Source organism: Pholcus phalangioides, unplaced genomic scaffold, assembly GCF_987345545.1.
Source record: "Pholcus phalangioides strain wild (caught in Gottingen) unplaced genomic scaffold, Ppha-v1.0 ptg000010l_1, whole genome shotgun sequence".
Classification (NCBI taxonomy): Eukaryota; Metazoa; Arthropoda; class Arachnida; order Araneae; family Pholcidae; genus Pholcus; species Pholcus phalangioides.
This window is the reverse complement of record NW_028301603.1, coordinates 29,433,685-29,454,823: the sequence shown is the minus strand read 5'-3', so window position 1 is coordinate 29,454,823 and position 21,139 is coordinate 29,433,685. Positions and strand designations below refer to the sequence as shown.

The 21,139-nt window shown below is 34.9% G+C and overlaps 1 protein-coding gene across 1 annotated transcript; it reads right to left on the bottom strand.

The window, feature by feature from the left end:
- Positions 1–4,652: 4,652 nt before the first annotated feature.
- Positions 4,653–19,334, bottom strand: Arf6 (ADP-ribosylation factor 6). The gene is made up of 5 exons (XM_089238086.1): positions 18,891–19,334; positions 15,816–15,926; positions 11,418–11,521; positions 10,976–11,174; positions 4,653–5,938 (listed from the first exon to the last, which is right to left on the bottom strand). Exons 2-5 carry the CDS (start codon positions 15,895–15,897, stop codon positions 5,796–5,798), a joined length of 528 nt encoding a protein of 175 aa, XP_089094212.1. The 5' UTR covers positions 15,898–15,926; positions 18,891–19,334; the 3' UTR covers positions 4,653–5,795.
- Between the last annotated feature and the right edge of the window lie 1,805 nt (positions 19,335–21,139).

The window sequence follows — 21,139 nt, the reverse complement described above, 5'->3', positions numbered from 1 at the left end:
AATTAACATAATAGGATTTCCGTGTGCCAGTTAATTTGATACATTAATGACATCATTTAAACAGGTTCTGTATTTTCTCATTGCATTGTTGTAAAGGAAAAGTTGAATAGCTAAATCTTAAAAGACTAATTTACCATATCATTTAAATGGTGATATGCAATGGGCAGCAATAGGACGTCTCGGAACTTCCATACAAACAGTGTGAGCTGTAAAGTCAAGATTCACAACTGTTTGCAATGATCATACTGTGCACTGCTGTAGGGGTGGGGATCATAGTGACAGATTCGCATCACAAGGACCTGAGTTCGAACCACAGTGGTGGTTGGCTGAAGTTGATTTTCTGTGGTTCCCAACTTCGAGGTGTAAATACAAACCAATCTCCCTGTCTTGCTGCAGCGAACAGGCCTACGATGATGCAATTATTAAATCATTGCACTTCACTCATAGATCAAAAAATTGATGGCAGATGGCAACACTACACAACAATCATTAAACAGAAACAAACTTCACATCAGGTCACTGCATGTATACACACATTCCAGCATGTATCAATTCGTTAGAAGTTCCGCAGAGAAATATAGACAAGTTGCAAGTGTGGTTAAGTAGTAGATCACACACTGCCTGTCAATTTGATTCTGGACTTGACAAAAAGATTATCAATTATCACACTATAGTTTCTCGATGGCTGCATGAGGGTCTCTTGTATGTGAAACGACCAGTTCTCAGCATTTCATTGACATCCCTACACTATAGGGCAAGGTTGGAGCGGTCTTGAGATCACCTTTGGACCCCACAACAAGGCAGAAAATATGCTTTACATGGACCATGCTTGGTTTGGTGTACAGAGAGACTCCCGGTGGGTGCTAATGTGACAAACATCTGAAAATCTATCATACCCTTGGCATCCCCAAAAGACACGCCTACAGTGATGGTATAGATAGAAATTGCTATTGGTTTGGTACTGTCTCTCTTTACTAGAGGTTCAGAGATGGTATTGCACTATTGAGATGACTTCCTTGCACCACATATTCGCACCATTTCTTTCTGCCACAGCACCTGATGATGCCACATGTTTTGACTCATGAAATGGCCATCATTCCTTCAGACTTGAACCAAATAGAGCATGTATTGGACATTCTTGGAAGATGCTTAATTGCTTGCCATGACCTTCACAGAAGTCTCAGTGAGCTGCGAACATGTCTTTTATGTGAATGTGTGGACCCTGTTCCCCAAACTACTATTAATAGTCATTACTGGTATGGATCGATGTTGATGAGCCTGTGTATCCAGCAGACCTACCTATTTTAGGACATGCACCACCAAAGTCTCTCAGAAATCCTGATGTCGTCCCCTGATCAGGGTCGTAACTAGAAATTTTGTCAGGAGGGGTATCCCCTGTGAAAATTCATAGTTCCATGTATGAGTTTTTTTCTGCTATGTAAAAACTTTTTGTTTAACATCCTTAAATTTTGCAATCCGGGGAGCTTTAGCCCCTTACCCTAATTCTTGTTCAAAAAAGTAGTCCTATTCACGTTGAGGGAGCCAAAAGTTATTTACTACATTAAAAGCAGCAGTTCTTAACCACAGGTTCTTAGAAAGACTTCGGGGGGTCTGCGACCTTTTGGATGAGATAACTCATTGTTTTTACACTGCTACATATTGACTTTTATTTTGTAAAAGGGACCGTGGCTTGCATACTTCTTTTTATTGGCACAGGGGATCCTGCTCCTTCATCTCACTGGCAATTGTTCACGGAACATAAAATGTTAAGAACCCTTAGTTAAACCCCTTTAAAAAAAAAAAAACAGAAAAAGAAAGTTGTTTAAAAAGTAAAAATTTCAACTGGTATAAAAATTGGTAGGGGGTTCCAAGTCTTAAAAAAAAAACCTCATTCTCATATTGTGCTCCCTCCCCCCACATTGGGAACCACCATCCTAGGGATATACTTCAAATTAGAAAGTTTCCAAATAACGTGTAGTACTCAGATGTTTCAAGGCGTATAGTTATTAAAACAAAAAAAATTTAACTTTTTATACAGTCCCCTGTGTGACAACAAAAAATAATTCTATGTTTATAAACAGCGCAGTATTCACTGAGATATTCAAATTCAAAAAACAGGAAAATTGTTTTTTTTCCAAAATTTCCTGGTGGTTTTAAATTTTTAAAAAAAACCAATAATTTTCATTCAGTGAATATTGCACTTAGAAACACTTTTTTTTTTGGCATCAGGAGAAACGGTAAAAATTTCTGATTGGGATTAAATTTTTTTATTTTAATAACTATGCCTTGAAACATATCTGAATACTACATGTTATTTGGAAACTTTTCCTAACTGGAAGTATACCTCTAGAATCAATGGTTTGTCAGTACAATGCCATACCCTCCATATAAATATATCCAATGCTACAATTGTGGTCACAGCCTCTTTATTCAGCATTGTGTCATGCAATATTAAAATTTTGGTCATTTCTCTCACAAGAATGATTTCCAAAAAGTACTAATGCCACCATATTATACACAAAAATAGGTCACCTTAAATAGTTTGTCATAGTCCTAGTTAAAAAAATCAGCAGCTTTAAAACACAACCCGTTCCCTATGTTTTCTGTGACGAAGATTATTCGAAGAACTTCCCAAAAAAAAGTCAAAACTGATAAAGAAGCTTGGAATATCTATACGTATGCTTAATGGCTTCCTAGGTAATCGCTGGACCGAAAACAATTTTGAGCTTGTGGGGAAACATGAAAATCTATACAAAAATGGAGTTTTTCCAAATGGCACATCTCATCTCGAAAAATTCAAAGAAAACGAGTGCTCACAAAAAGCATCTCCATCAAGGAATTCTCGAATTTGAGCATCTGTATCAAGAACACATCGAAAGCATCATGGGAATTACTTTTAAGGGCTAAAATATGGAAATAAAGTATATATGAGGGGAAAATTTTTTTTATTTTCTGTGAAACGTTCAAATATAGGACTTGTATTCAAAATTTTTTAAAATTATTAAGAATGTGAAAAGTTCTTTTTCTATCATTTTCAATATTATAATCAGCCGAGGGTAAATGATCAATTCACAAATATCAATCCCCTTAGCATGAAAGCAAAGTTTTTGAGGGGAATAATCATTTCCATGATTATTCAGACCAAGGAAAACAGAGAAACAACTCTTACCCAAGGACATAAGAGTTAAAGAAAAGTTTTTTTTTTTGGTTACATAATGTTATTTCGAAATACAGAGACCATTGATGACTGAAGTTGGTTATCTGTGGTTTTCCTTCGCAGAGAGCAGGCAGACCTGCAACACGATACTGAAAAAACATGAAAATTCAAGCATTTCCATCTTTACTTTAGAAAATGGAAGCCAGATGGCAGCATGAACACTAAACAAGCGCAACTCGACAACAAATTTGTTTGGGTACATACACTCAGAACACATGTTCTCTCTGGCATGTGCCGATTCATTAGAAATTCTGTAGAGGAATATGTACGTGATGCATGTTCGATTAAGTAGTAGCCAAACCTCTTCCAGCCTTTAGTGTATTAAATCAATGCATTTTACCTTTTTGTGTCTCAAAATAATTTTCAAAAACTCTAGCTCAAGCCACACTGATAGTAAAAAGAAAAAAAAATTCCTTTTCTTCAGCGTAAATCTGGTTTTTTTTTCAGAGGTAAAAGAAATTGATGGGGGGGGGGGGTGGATGGCCTGAACAGCACGGCACAATTCAACATTGCTTCATGAAAGCTGCAGGTTTGGAGCCAATCATCTCAGTGATGGAAGATCTGATCTGGTAGGTTCACTCAAATTTCAACAATTCTCAGAACAATGCTGAAGAAATTTTAGAACATTGGAGCATTACATGGAAACAAACTTCACGTTAGGTTCACAGCATACAAACACATTCCAGCATGCACCAATTCGTTAGAAATTCCGTAGAGGAATGTGTACAAGGTGCATGTATGGTTAAGTAGTATGTATAGTAACACTAAAAATTCATACACACCATATACGCACTCAGACTTTAGGTATACACTTCCCCATTACTCAATCAGTAGTAAATTGCCCATGATAATAGACCATGGTTGTGCTTAGTTTGAAAGATAGAGAAGGAAGATGCTCCAAAGGAATTAGAAAAAGTTACAATGAACATGCTGTAGAACTGCTGCGCCATTGTCTGAAGCAAGCTGAGAAGACCCAAAACATTTACAACTCTTGCTAAGACATAACGGCTCAGAGAGCAAAAAAAAAACCTATCAATCTAAGCATATGAATTATTTTGAGGATAAGGTACCTAAATAAAATTTAAATGAAACAAAAAAAGTTATTCAAACATATTTCATTGTATTTGTGTATGTAATGTGATTGAACATCGATTGTGTAACTTAACCAATAATTTAATTTAGTATATAGTAAAATATAGTAGAGTATTTTAGTTTTTACCAATCGAAATTTTTGTCATTTTTGACAAAAAATGAATCTTTCTTATTTTTAAAAACTCTGCCTTAAAATTTTTTTCGGTCCCGTCAGTTTTGAGATAGAGGTTTGACTGTAATTACGACTCAAGACAGTTCAAACAAGAGTTGAATCATTGGCCTGTATCAAGAACAAAATTGTCTGAGAATAGCACCATCCAGAATTGGGGGTGGAAACATTTTTCTTCAATATAAAACAACATTTTTATTGAACTTCCAAAAATAAAATTAAAATAAAAACTACCAGAAGGAAAAAAAAAACACTTGGTATAATAATAATTATCCATATAAGAATACAGATGGTAATGACGAAGTTAACATAAACTCAATGAACCTCGAAGCTTAATAGTAAATAAATATATGAATCAATTTGTTTCATTTTAAATAACATCGATTGATGAAATATAGAATATATTTCCCCCACAAAAAAAGAAAAACCTCGAGAACATACAAAATGCAATGGATCAACTCGCACGCAGGTACAAGTACAGAAAAACTAACACATTTTTTTTTTTTAAATCATTATTATTGACAAAAAATGCAATGAAACAACTGAATGCGGCATAAATAGCTTAACAAAAAAAAATCGGCCCAAAACACAATTTTTTTTCATTCACCCATCTTCCTCGTTGAAACTGAAACTGCACATTGCTGCGGCAAAATAATTTAAAAAATGACGATAATATCGCGAGAAAAATGAATCAGGATGTACACAAAATGATCATAATAAGCCACGTCGAACAAGAATGTGGAAAGCGAAACTCATTCGCCACAATTTCCCCCATTGCACGAATAATTTTAACAAATCTACCAAATATTTAAAAAAAAGAGAAAATAATAATACATCTTATCACAATATTTGTGGTTACAATGAATTTATATATACAAGGACACTGAAATTACTTCATAAAGATTGCGTGTCTTATTCCATTCAAACGGTTGCCAAGTTCGAAGGTTTGCAAACTAAAAAATATAAATAAATCACCATACATATCTTATGCATGTATCAAACAAATTATGTGAGTGTGGGGGGAAAGAAATTCATATGGTAATAACTCGTAAACTTTTTGTAACTTCGAAAATCGAGTGGCAGCCATAGCTATGAGTTACGAGATGATTTTTTTTCCTTTAAAAAAAACTCAAGGGAGAAAAAAAGTTGAGAGAAAAAAATTGTATTCGGAAAAATAAAGAGAAAAAACAATTCACAAAATAGTGAACACGAGTCCTTCTATATATATAATATAATTTTTTGTTGTTTTTTTTTTGTTTTTAAAAAAATGCGATAAGACAAGAGGAGAGGAGGAGGAGTAGAGCATGACAAGTATCCTCAAGATTTGTGATTGGATGTTAGCCACGTGAGCCCCTCGTACAGACCGTCGCCCGTTGTGGCACAGGATGGCTGGACATACCAGTTTCGATCCCTGATTCGGGTGAGTCCTAGTTTTTCTTGGATTTCGTAAGGTTTCATAGCTGAAATCAGGAAAAATAAAAATCATCATCGTCACTTTTATGGTGGTCAAATACAAAATCAAGTATTTTTGTTATAAATACTGTTTCAAAATTCAATCGCCATTGTACCACATGATTGACACGTAGGAAAAAAAAAAAGGTGATTGGCAAGGCTACAAGTTTAGTGTGCATACAGTCATGAATAAACAAGGTTTTTTGAAAACAGATTTTTACCAGAAAATAGGATAATTTCATGAATGCAGGTATGATAGTGCTATAAAGTTGGCAAATCCATTACTGAGATTTTAATAACAAGGAGTAAACAGACACATTGTGTACTTTCCTTAAGAACCTTATGAACTTCTCATATTCAGGGCACCCCTGCTTGGTCTTAAGACACTTTAGAACATAGCTGCTAATTACTATGGGAAAACAAGAATTCAGTCAATTTTCTTGCAGATTCCAATTCCTTATAAAAATCTTACACAGACATCTGTGAATGGGATTTATGAAAAACAAAGTACAAATTTTTCATAAATTCAAAAGAAATGTAGAGTCTCCCTCCCTTGGAAAAACATGTCATTGTACTTGCCATCGTCAATCAGCAAAAAAAAAACCACTTAACAGTAGCTTAAATTACTTGTCATTACCACACTCGAATCATAATAATTGCGGCCAAGCCCAAAAACGTCACAAGAATATTTAAAGCAGGAGGCATGGTCAAAAGACATTGTCAAATGGCCATACTGATTGATATACTGGCCATTAGGTAAATTTTGTCTTTCTCTCGCCAAAAATGATACATCTCTTTGTGATTTGATGAAAGTGAGTGACAATCTATGTATGAAACATCTTTTTTTTTAAGAACAGTCTACAGACTTTTTTAGGTGAATTCTCTGGGAATAATTTTATTTTCTGAAAAATTAATTTTTTTAATCACGGTCGAAATTTGGGAGATATAAAATTTTTTTGGGAGTCCTCTGGAGTAAAAATTTTGGAGCCTCATGGGAAATTTGGAAAGTCCCCCAAGCACAAAAAAAAAATAGACTTGGGACCATTTTGCTTTGCTCCTAAGAAATTTGGTAAGCAGGGACATACACGGGGGAGGGGGGCACAATAAACCCCTTTTATGCACAGTTTTAATTAATTTGTTTTTCAAAATGGTTTTTTTTTTTAGGGTTGGTAACTCAAAATTTCTCTGGAAGAAATTATTTGTGTATTCCCCTCCTCCAAAGGTTGATCCTAGGTATGTTCCTGCTAGTAGTCACATAAATTTTTTTCTGATTTGTGATGGTATACTATGATCAAGAACATTTGAACTGCTGTCATATGTACACCATCGTCGCAGACTGGTGTACTTATCGCGTATTGCATGGACTAATACATTATTATGGATACCTTTCATAAGTCACATAGAACACTTTGGTGGGCCACATTTGGCCTATGGGTCATAGGTTGTGCATCCCCCTGCTCTATATCTTCAATTCTATTGACCTTTGCATCCAATTCACTGAAGAGCAGGGCTGAACGCACTCACAAAAATATTTAGGCAGCAGCACACAAAATGTTTTAGGAAGCAGCACACAAAATGTTTTAGGAAGCAAACCTAATTTTTTAGAGATTTGTTTTGTCCTTGGCATTTTGTCAACTAACATGGACAGAGATCACTAAACATGAATTTCGAAAATTTTATGACACTCAAATTCCATACAGAAAACTTCAAGAATGAATTCAAATGTTTTAGTCACCATGATGATCTGAGATTTGTCAAGTGTTGGAACAGAGGAAAAATGATCATCTTGCTTTCTTGGGCTTTTTGTTTATCAACATTGAACACAGTTCTACAACCACAGTTTCTGAAAACTTTTCCTCTACCCTACTGCAGCCTTTTATCATATCTACCAACAAAAATATACACAGTATTCAATTTTTTTTCACAAGCTGTCAACGACTGCTATTTCCCAACCCAGAATCACTCACAGATGAATTGAATCATCTAAAAGCTGTAGTTGTAGATTGGGAGCTACAGTTAGCGCTTAAAAATAACAGATTACACAACAAATTGATCAGAAATATTTCTTCTACTAAAAAAACCAAAACCTGAACACAAAAACTTTTTATTGTTCTACCCTTTTACCCCAAACACAATAAACGCATTGCAAAAATCCTATGAAAATATAATTTTGTGATTTTTATATTTTTTGTACTGCAAAATTACATTGCAATCAACATAGAGAACCCCCCTCCCCTTTCTCCAGGGTTGGCAGGTTTTTGACACATGGCAGTTTTTGACGGTTTAAACCACAGTTTAAACTGTCACGTCAAAAACCCTCCGTCAAAAACCTTTGTCAAAAACCTCAAATATTGCTTTTCGATATTAAAATTCCCATTGAAAATGCACACGTTAATTGCATGTAATGTTTAAAGTGACTATGTTATACAAAGAATAAATATTTAATAAGATTCTAAAATAATTTTCTACTCCCGACAGAATTATTTTGGACAATATATGTTTTTTTTTCTTATAAAATTTGAATAAAGCATAACATGAACATTGAATGGAAAACTGTGGAACGATTTGACATTCTTTGATTCAAGATGATTCTTGACCTTCCAAAATTTCTTCAACTGCTTATATATATGCATTGATATAAACTATCTGCTGTACTCTTTTTACAACAGATAAGTGTTTAAAAAAGTTTATTACATCATGTATGTAATGTTGATTTCTGTTATTATTAAATTATCTAGATAACCACTGATACTTAAAACAATACTCTTATTGCACATAACATTGAAATACATCTAGCGATCAAAATACTAAATTGTAGAACTAAAATGTCATTTAATTTGGCAATGCTAGCTTGTATATGTCAAACTTGGTTTATTCTTACTTTTGCACTATGATATGGTACATTTACTAGCATTTATAATGCAATGGTTTTCCAATTGAAGCTGTATTCAAACGTGCAAAACAAATGCTTTGGGTATGAAGTCTTGTCAGCTCTGCTTTGGTTGAAAATACTCTTTAAAGCTGTGTGAATTTATACACACTGATCTAAGAAATTTTCAGGCGAAAATAAATGAGTTTAGTTAGTGCATTAACAGATGCTGCGTCAGAAATTTTATATGGAATAAAACTTTGGGCAGATCAGAAAATTTAAAATATCAAAATATATATTTTTCCTCAGTAATTATAATTCTGAATATAAAACCCTTTAATCTAAATAAAAGTAAGTATTTTGTTATTTAATATATCTATCAAGTTAACAAAAACTATTTGACATCATTGACAGTAAGATTTTGATAGTTTTAATACCGAGTTAGTTTCTGGGATCAAAAACCTAACCCTGATGCCCTATCATACATATTTTGAATAAGCAGCTCTAATCCACTTTACAAATTGAACACAGGTAATGAGTAGCTTAGATAAATAAACCATAAAATTATATTTTACATGTTCTAGACTAGATATGTTGAAAAATTCAAAAGTGCAAATTATAATTAATATTTTGTTTTAATTATTGTAATAAATTAATGTTTAAAAATAAAACATTGTAATATGTCAAAAAGTAAGTTTTTCATCACGTTGTACACCTATTATGTTCAAAACATTATCAAAAGGCATTCATTTAGGTTTTTGACAGTTTTCGACAGTTTTTGACGGTTTAAACCAGTTTTTGACAGTTTAAACCAGTTTTTGACGTAAAAACCCAACCCTGCCTTTCTCCAGGGCAGTGATGGGAAAACTTCCCAATCGTGGGCCAGATTTCCTGTATTTTTGTCACTCACAGGCCAGAAACTTGTAGGTATAGTCCCCAAAGCAGAATGTTTAGCACTATTCTGCAACGAGCCCTCAGCTAACTGGAAATGTTCTAAGGTAAAAATACCCATAAATGTAATAGTGGGTTTTTTTTTTGCACTTTTTCTTAAAATTCTTCCAAACTGTTCTGCAACGTACGTCGCAGATTTTGACACTTTCTGCTTTGGGGGTATAGTGTTGTGACCATATATATATATATGACCTGTATTTTACGGGACATCTCTGTAATTTTAGACATACCACTTTTTTGAAAAATTTCCTGTTTTCTCTCTCATTTTTAATGAAGCTTACTTGAACTTTTGAAATCAATAATTAAGATTTTTTCGCAATTTAGTCATATAATTATCACAACATAATTTATATCATAAAATTTATCATATATAAACAAATTCATCTCACATATTTGTCAAACATATAGGTTATGTTAGGTGAATTATAAATTTTCACCCATTACGTCTAGCAAAAACTCCCTACTTCCCACTATTGGCTACTTTACTCATCTTAGGCAATTTGTTGGCTGTAATTGGTAACTTTGCTTGCCTTTGAAATATTTTCTGGATGTACAGTGATACTTCAGCTAACAAATGCTCAGCTTACAACTTTATTGGCAACAAAGATTTTGCACACACTAGCATAAATATCTGAGTAGTGAGTTGAATTTTAGTGCCAATCAGCATCGGATTTACTGTTACTTGAGCCCAATCAACTCATGTACACCTCAGAATCTTTCTCCAGATGTATCTACCCTTCTCTTTCTGGAAGTTTTTTGAAACCTTTCATGTAAAGTGAAAGATTTTGCCAATAGAAAATGCATTGGAGGGGGAAAAAAAAGGAGCCTATGTTTTCAGTGCAAGACTCTCAGCATCAAACTGAACAGTCTGGGCATTCTAGGGAAGATTATCATTTTCATCTCCATGTACCAGACTGGATGAAACCCCATGGCAGGCCACATTTGGCCAGCAGGCTGTAGTTTGCCCATCACTACCCTGGGGAGCAGCCCTTTAAGCCCGGTTAAGTTGTCCTTTTCAGAGAATATTTAGTATGCCACTTTTCAGAATCATGATAAGTTTAGGTGGCTCGAAACCAGAACTGAAAAGATTTACATGAGAAAGAAAGGGGGGAAATAGTGTGGTATCTTTAACTGAATATTGAGTGAATTTTACTTAATCTTGATAAGAAAATATAAAATTTCTATAAAATTTTATAGTGCACTAGTAACTTGATTTTATACACACCATCTGGCAAATCTTGTTTGTTAGCAAATACTAAAATTATGGCATCACGCATTTCTCTGTCGTTAATTATCCTATGAAGCTCTTGCCTTGCTTCGTCGATCCTATCTCTGTCTGCACAATCCACTACGAATATCAATCCTTGGGTGCTAGTGTAATAGTGCCTCCACAAAGGACGTATTTTGTCTTGCCCACCTACATCCTGTACATAGAAGAAAAAACAATAAACATAATATTGCAGACAGGGCAACTAAACTCATACTCAACTCTTAAAATTGTGTCTGCTACAAGCTTCCGAAACTGTTTCAAAGTGCCACTGAAGCCAAAAAATACAGTCCAATAATAAAGTTGGTGTAAGTTTTTCATTATTTTCATCTCAAAAATATATAGCTTGATGTATAAGTATGAAAAAACAAATATATATATATATGCACATGCAACTTACCCAAACATTAAACTTCACATTTTTGTAAGTGACAGTTTCCACGTTGAAACCGACAGTAGGAATGGTTGTAACTGATTGTCCTAGCTTCAATTTATACAGGATAGCTTCACGTCATTAAGGGATATAAATCAGATATCATAGAATGATAGCATACACAACAAAAAGACGATTAAGATGAAAAAAAGCTGCAGATATGTATTGCAGCAAACATGGCTTTCTTTCTCTCATGGCTCATTAATCATACCAAGATACTAGTCGGATCTACTTATAACGAATTAATAACGGACCTGCTAATACTGAAAAAACAGTGAATTTGTTCGTTATACGCAAACTCTGTTACACCCGTATTGGCTTTAAAAATGGTACGATTAAGCAAAATCAAACATAATTTACAAGCACATGCCCATTTTTTAATAATATAATTATTTTATAAATAGATTGTTATAAAAATTAATTCTGTATACCTAATAAAATTAAAATTTGATTGAAATTGTACATAACTGAATGAACAAAAATATGTGAATATTTTTAATACATTCAATTGTTACTAGTTTATTTTTCCTTGATATGATTTTGGAAGTTGAATGTTTTGTGTTGAAAACATATTTGCTTAATAAGCATGCCAAATGTGAAGTCTTTTCGTTTAGTAGGATCAGTGGAACATACGTACAGTACCTTTTTCCAAAAAATGCAAGAATTGCCTCCATATCAGTGTGTGCACCTTCTCTGAATCTTTTCTTACAGATGTTCAGATCGCCATCGGATTGTTCCCTCTCAACTGGAATTTCTCTTCAATTCCTCTTTGCTCTTCAAAATTGTGAATAGCAAACTTCGAGTAATCCAGAATTTCTTTGATAATTCACTTTTTGTCGGTTTTTGGTCTTAAGCCAACTGTATAGTCCAAAAACAAATGTTTAGCACTGTTCTGCGATGAGCCCTCAGCTGACTGGAAATGTTCTGCAGTAAAAATCTCCATACATGTAATAATGTTTTTTGCACTTTTTTCTTAAAATTCTTCCAAATTGTTCTGCAGTAGCACTAATTGTTGTGCGACATACGTCACAGATTTTGGCACATTCTGCTTTGGGGCTGTATAGCTTCAATTTTGAAAGCTATAGGAAGCTGTTTGAGCTTAGACATTCTAAAAATTTACTCATGCACACAATAAGACTACCACAATCAATGTCCAAATCTAGCTAAAGAAAAATGCTGAACAGGGGTGTAGGAAGTGTTTTAGACATGTGGGTGCTCGAATTGAGTTTTAGGTAGAAAAGTTTGATTTTGTAAATCAATTCTGGGGCTGCTCTGATGCCAATGATGGCAAATGTAACACAGGCATTTTGAAGGTTATGGTCTTAAGAATGCAATAACCTTTCTCTCCTTTCTTCTAAGACTTTCTTCAAGCAAAGTAGGACTCAATGAAGAACAGAAAAAATGTTTTTCAAAGAAGATTTTACAATACATATCAAAAAACGCACCAATAGAATGTCTTCCATAAAAAAAAAAAAACATTTTCAGCTGTAGCTAATCATTGTAGAACAGTAAATTTTTAGATAAGATCTAGATAAGAATACAGAGAAATTCTTGAAAATTCTTGTTTGAAAATTCATTATAGGCCCCAAAGCAAAATGTTTAGCACTGTTTTGCGACGAGCCCTCGGCTGACTGGAAATGTTCTGCGGTAAAAATCCCCATACATGTAATAGTGTTTTTTGCACTTTTTCTTAAAATTCTTCCGAATTGTTCTGCAGTAGCGCCAATTGTTCTGCGACGTACGTCGCAGATTTTGGCACATTCTGCTTTGGGGATTATAGGCATACTTTGCTGAAATCGATGTTCATTATAAGCAATCAAAATAACACAGATAAGCAATACAAAACTCACGGGACATGGAAAAACTTTGCTAAACAAGTGAAAATTTGTAATATCAGTGTTCGTTATAATAAGGTGTGACTGCACTTACTAACAAGTCTGTCAAGTATGTTTATTTTATGCTTTCAAAACTAACCATCAGAGATATAGCCAAAAGATCATTTAGAATCTATATATATAAAATTGATTTTCTGTCTGTCTGTGTGTGTGTATATTCTCTATACAAATCTACAATTTTAGATCAATCGTCGCCAAATTTTGCATATATACCAAATGAGACCCGACTTGAATGATAGGCTACTTTAAAAATTCGTCAGAGCAGGGCAAGTGCCCCAAACGGGCAAAAAACTGTCAGGCAACAATGGTTTTTGGGCCTCAACAATCACTTTCCGAACATTTACTTCGGTTACTGTGGTTTCCTAGCAATGTGTTTAAGACACGTATATGCCTTTACAATGGTTTGTCATTTCTTCAATGCTGTGCATATATGTATAATAGTTTATGCCTTTATAATGGTTTTCCACATTTTCAATCCTCCCAGTAATGAGGAATAGATGCCCTAATCATCATCAGCATCGCTTTGAGGGTCAGGAAAAGGGTGAACCTCATAGAAATCAGTGTTAAAATTGCCGATTTTACTGCAGAAATGCGGATATTTAGTGGGGGTTTCCTGCCACATGAATAACTTTAAAAATTGCATAGAATTCTTGATTTTTGAAATATTGAGTTCGCTTAGAGATATACGAAGTCCAGGAGATTAAATATGAAGTAATTAGCCGGACCTACTTTTGAGTTGGATATCCATGCAATAACATTGATTTCAACTTTTTATTTACATCTTCTCAAGCATGAAAATTAATGTCTCCGTATTGTGTCTTTAAATATTCAACTGCATAAATTCATATACAGTCGAATCCCGTTATAACGAACGCCAAAAGACCTTAAGAATCACTTCGTTATATCGAAATTTTGTTATAAAAGAATTCCACGTTACCTAGCATTGTTCCTATGTAAACTTATTTGGGGGATTATAAAAGTGTTCGTTAAAATGAGATTTTCGCTATAATGGTATTCGTTAAAACGGAATTCGACTGTAGTTTAGGATAAAGCACATCGAAGAAATTCCACAGCTTTAATTAAGGATTTTTGGAAGCTGAAATAGGCAGAGATGGATAACTTGAAGTTCAAAAGGGGGAGGGGGGGGGGAATCAAAGTACTTAGCGCCCTCAAAAAAGGAAAAAAAATATGTATTCATTTCTACATTTCTTTAAATCTAGATTTGGTTTTTTTTTTCAAGAGTCGCGCTGGAAGTCGCCATATTGGTTAACTTAGACACGGTTTGCATGTCCCTCAAAGAAAGCGGGAGATATCGCATGATCCAAAAAGCCTCATTGAAGAAAAGCCGGGCAGCGCCGGGTATTATAGCTAGTTTATAATATTCCTCAATCACACGGTATTAAAAAAATCATGATTTTTTGAAAAAATAAGAAAACTGATTTTTTTAATTTATAAAAAATTAGATTTTTTTTAATTAAAATTGACTACTTATTAATTAAAACAAATCTTGTTAATCATTAAGAATGCATGTTTTCAGATAACCTACATATTTTTTTCACCTAATCTCTCAAATTTAATTCAACATTAATGAACAAGCTAAAAATATGAACACTAAAATTCTGTGTTTATGTAACATGAAAGGTCATTGAGTTCCAATTAACTTCATGAATTAACATTTCTCTCGTAGAGATGTGCTTTTATGCATGAAGGTTCCCTCCCCCTCTTCAAAGTGAATGCCTGGTGGCGATTCAGTATCGCATATGGTGGAAGGTTTCTCCAATCAACTAAAGGGTCATTCAGCATCAACTAAATGAAAAACATTCTATTGACAAGATTGTTTCTTGCACAATATTGATGCATGCATTTATTATGATGTGTTTCTGGCCTTCATAACGTTTTGCTTAATAATTTACAAATTTTTTATCTTTCACAGATTTAATGAGTTTTGATTAAAAAAAAGCAAGAAAACTTTAGATTTTTTAATTTTTCGCATTAAAATTTCAAGTGCAACAGTATTTGAGTTGGTACAATATCTATTATTTTAAATTGGCAATTACAGACACAGAATTCAAGGCTTTATACATAACTAATTTTTCTGTTTTTTTTATGAGGGTATGAGGGGAACCCTAGTGCCCCATTGTAATGCATTACAAATGCCCAGTGCAGTTATATCTAAGTTTAGTGCTCCATTATTTTTCTGAACTTTTTTCCATGCCCAAAATCTAGAAATAGAACAGCTATCTTTTTGCATTGTATTTAAGGTTCGGGTTCAAATCTATATTTGTGGATCTTCTACATTTCTTTTAATTGACAACTTTTTGACAACAGCATTTAACTTCAATACCATTGAAATTAAATAAAGGAAAAATGAAATTTAAATTTTGTGTGATTTGAATCAATGATTCTTTACCTATCGGTGTATCTTCATTTATCGACGTACCCTGCTCAATAAAGAAAAAAAAAAGGATACTCGTCTTTCCTGCAGCATCTAAGCCAAGCATCAGGATTCTCATTTCCTTATTGCCAAATATTTTTGATAGCAACTTCCCCATTTCATTAGTGGAACTTCAGAATCTTGTACCTGAAACATATAAAGTAATTATGTCAGCATAAAAACAAACTATTTACTGTTCAATAGATTATTCAATATTCAAAGTCTAGTTCTATAGCAGTAAATACCCAGAACACAACAGAAATATCAACAAGATGATCATAATACTCATGGCTACTGCACGAAGACCCCCTCCCTCCCTGAGGGGTTTGTGCAAAACTTCCCAGAATAGGTCAATAAAGACAAAAGAAATGTAATATGCTTCCATTTGGAACCAGCTATAAACTGTAGCACCCAAGTGACGTGGTTGTAAGATGCCCGTCTACACCGTGAAGGTTGCTGTCAAGGTCTTGGGTTCAAGGCCAAGGGAGGATATACATAAGATATTTTCCTTAACGAACTTGAGGCGACCACCAGTAGACAGTGCCTTCATTTCCAACCCATCTCATTAATTTCAGTAAATTGCAATATAGCGATATGGCCAGAGTTGGTGTTTGGTGAAGTAGTAGCTATAAGCTGTAGTAGGTCCAGGTCTAATTAGCCCTTGTGTAAGGAAAATGACAAAAGTACAACAAAAGTGATCACATAACTGAAGACGAATCGTCCAAGACCTATAGCATATATCATGAAATCAAATATATTTTTCTCACATTAATGTGTAAGTAGTCTTATTTTTCACACAGGCCAGGACATACTTTGGAGTTGATTCTGAAATGGCTAATCCAGCAAGTGGGCAACCCCAACTTGAAAACCAACATCATGTCATATTGTATGTCTTTTAAGTCTTGCTCCCAAAGAGAAGCAGAATATACTAATCAAATGGGTCAAATACTGAATTGGAGGACAACATAAAATTTCTGGAATGTATATATGTGTGCATGTCTACCAACATAAGAAGGTATCAATAAGTTTTGGAAAAATATAAAAAATTACTTTGGACTGTTTTGTATAGTATATTTGGACATATTTATATGTTTTTGGATAGTTTTGAAATATTTCCATACAAACACGTTGTATGCAATGTGACAGACAGAAGCAAATGATGACTGAGAACTTAACCACTAGAAAGGTTATACAGTTGAACTCAGCTTATAATTTATCACAGACATGGCTCACATATGGGAATTGAACTGAAAGGGCTACAGCACACGGAACCCCAAAATGAATCTCATTATTATACTGTTTTTTATAATACAAATTACTATCAGAGTCGCGTTATCAGGTAAAATCTTGGCCGGAAGGGGCAAATATTTCGGGTTTCTTGACCAGAGAATATGCAAATGGATATAAAATACCATTACAAGTGAAAGAAATCTGATGAAACGGAAAAACTTGTTAGATATATCTTAAATCTGGTTTGCTATAACAAGGTTTGACTCATCTATATCATGTTTAACAGCAGTGAATACTACATAACCTGGGTGAATGTCAATGGCCAACATTTCTTAAATCTCTAAATAAAAATTGGGTCCAAATCACACACACGCCCCCAAAGGTAAAGGTAGTCTATAGCAGTGTTTCTCAACCGCTGGGCCCTGACATCAATCAAACCGGGCCGTGAGTGGTTCAACGTTTAATTTTTACCCATTTATGTCCCATTAGTTGTGTATGACCAAGGCTTCCACTCGCAAATAAATCAACTGGGTCATGGGCTTCCAAAGGTTGAGAACCACTGGTCTATAGGGACCCTGAGTTGACATTAGGACTATCTGAGTTATATTCAAAACTCTGTAGTGAAACTCATCAATATAGTCTAATGATGAAAACACCAATACTTTTTTTTTGTTAAAACTGAGCAAAACAATCACCTATCATCATTTTGGGCTATGTATTACCGCATCACCCCCTTTCAGAAGTGAGTGTACCTAAAGTCTGCTCCACACTGGCCTCGCTACGCGATTTAGAGCTGTGCAAAACTGTTTTTTTTTTTTGGGGGTGTTGGCTTCGCAAAATCAACCATTAAAATTGTCCACTCTGTGCTAGCCACACCCAAAAATAAAAACAGTTTGGCACAACTTGAAATCGCATAGCATGGCTGGCTATGTAGACCCGGCTTAACAGTCTGTATGGGGTATCTATTGTTGTGTATGCTGCCATCTATACCTCAAATTGTAAGTGAAATATAATGAACAAAAAACTTGAAGTATGTTACATCAGGAGCTCACAATACCAAGGAAAATTTTGATAACAACTGATCTCGCCATGAACAACATGCATCTTCAACATTAGCTCTGATGGTAGGCCTGTATTGCAAATAACTTATGATCGCAAGATTTCTTGTATAGCCCATACTCATGGTATCAGACTTTTCTTACTGTACTAACAAACGTGTTTTAACAAACATTATAAAAAATTTCAAGAAACTACATTTAGGGCAGGGATGGACAAATCGCGAGGAAATCTAGGCGTCAGAACAATTTTTTTTCCGCCAATATAGTGATAGTTCCTCTAGAATAATATTTTCCTTGGTACACAGTGTGTTGTTAAATCGAGATTTCAATGTACATTCCATCTATAACGATGACTCCTTTGCATCAATTCATTTCTCCGGTCCCTTGAGCATCATTATATAGGCGTTTCAGTGTATTACAGAATTTCATAGGCATTGCTGATTTTCAATTACCGATTGCGGTATTTTCGCCAATCGCCATTCACGCGGAGTATTTTAATACTGCAGTATAAAATAATTTTACTGCAGTTAACGTACTTTCAATCAATGCAGGTTAAAGCATGTTGACCTCATGACTAAATTAACGCCGAATCCCAATGCTAATGATCAAACCATCCCAACGAAAGCATCGCCAAGCAAGCATATAGCGACTTGGCGAGTTTTCGATCCCAATTTTACTCGAACCATATTCAAAGCACACACACACATAATCGCCAAGATCCAAATAGCGCTACACTTACAATTCAACGTAACTATCATAATTATTTGAGAATTTTAAAAGCATGTGAATCGGAAGCAGATCTCAATGATTGAGTTGTACTTACAATCGCTACCAACTACAACACAATTTCTTTAAATATGAAACCGGTGCTAAATAGTAGAAAAAAAATCCGAAGGCGTTGGTCCCACTTTTAATTCACAGGACGTAAACAAATGCCGTTCGAAAACATGTGTTTATGTGCAGTAATATCTAACGAATGTTCACACGCACATGTGTTTCCAGCTCCCAACAACAACATCAGGGGCGAGAGAAATCGCAAATGAACAGAGACGTAAAATCATCGAGAGATTGAAGCGAGAGTCAGACGATCACAACATCGTACAAAATGAACTCATTCAACCCTCTACGATACGACCAGTCAATCGAATTTCCGACTCTGAGCAGTAGTTGTTTTTTCTTGTTTCTTTCGAGTTTAATTAAATGCGGAAGTGGCGAAATTTTCGTTCGTGATTGAGAACTAAATTGAGAACTAAATCGTCGTTTAGTTAAAAAAAAAGAATTTTTTTTTTAATTTAGGAAAATTTTTATTTTTTCCTATTCCGTTTTTCTTTTTTTTCCCCCTTTTTTTTTAATGTGTATAGCTTGAAGCAAAAGATTCTACTGTGAAAGGTTAAGTTTGAAATTATTTCCTTGATTAATAAAATGATTTTAACAAAGATTATTGTGGCGAAATGGTTCCTCTCAACTTCAGGTCTTACGGGGAGTGGAGTTCAAGCCCCGAAATGAACGTTTCTTCTTTTTCTGCAGCCTTTCGGAATCGGCTCTAAACAGAGGCTCCCGTAGAGAGGCATTGAATGCACGTGCCCTTTCTTTTTCCATGAAGATTCACATTAGGTCAAATGTTAGTTCCCGGTCTCAAAGGACCACTGAGCTCCAGAGAAACTTTCCTTCTCAGTGCAAAGGGCAAATCCCATCACCATCGGACGGCATTTTTTTCTTACAAGAATCGGAAATCAGGCGTAAACAAAAGCATATTAGTAGGGAAGAGCAGCACTCCAAGGGCATGTGCCTCACGTGATTAACCCCCTTCCTGTACAGGCTTTTGGCAACAAATATGGACAATGTGCAGTTCAACTGGCAGAAATGAATCTCAAAAGTAGTGTAACAGTTGACATATATAGCAAACGAAAGTAAAAATGAGTGGAACAATGTCTTCTATTCCTTCTCCCTCTTCCAACCACCCTTATATATATATATATATATATATATATATATATATATATATATATATACTGCAGTCTGGAACCAAAGCGAGGGAGAAAAGAAAAGAAGTTAATGAACGGTAGGAAGAAGGGAAAAAACCAATTTTCGTTTATACGGGTAGAGTCCTTCGTTTATACTAGGATGAAGGGAGAGAGAGAGCAGAATGCATTTCTTACATATCGTCCCTATACATTGATCAAACTTTATTAACCCTCGAGGGTTAATAAATTTTTAATGCTTTGCGCCTCCCAACAAACAGGGCCGTAGCAAGCCTTCTCGGAGCCTTGGGCAGACTTTTCTTGGAAGTTCAAGGCCTCAGATAATTACTATGATTTTTTATGTGCTATAAAATTCATTACTTTACCAAACAGTACTCCGGCTATATCACTATATTGCAAATTACTGCCTAATGAGTTGGAAATGAAAGTTCCACCTATCGGGTGGTGGAAAAGAAACTTATCTGTAGTCTTTCCCGGGTTTGAACCGGATACCGAGACGGCAACTTTCACAGTGGTAAACGAGCATCTTATCACCACACCACATGTGCGCTTTTGTAGGTTCACTGTAGAAGGGTCCATAAAAAGTCTGACTTGAGAGTCCGGAAAATATCCCAGCCTAGGGATCTCTGCTCCAGTATGTGGGGCCATGGACCTGCTCACAAGGGTAGGACTGACAGGGCTTCAGCCTGGGGACCTGGGAAAATTACTCTTGTTTTTTTTGGGTTTTTTTTCTCAAGGTAAATTCATTGTTAAAGGCCCCGTGAAAAATCTGGCCGGAGGCCCGACAAAATTCCCATTCTAGAGGTCCTGCTGCAGGATGTGGTGGCCATACCCCCACGGTTCTATAAAGTTAATAAATATGTAAAAGTAGGGTGACCATACGTCCCGTATTTCCCGGGACAGTCCCGGTATTTTCTGTTTTTTTGGCTGTCCCGACTTTTTAGCAAAAGTGTCCCGGTTTTTCCCGTATTTTGCACGAAGCCTACTTGAATTTTTATTCTTTATTGAAGTCAAAGACTAAAATTAGTTTTCAACTTATAAATTATATTATGATAACTACAACTATAAATACGTATATGAATCTCCCACA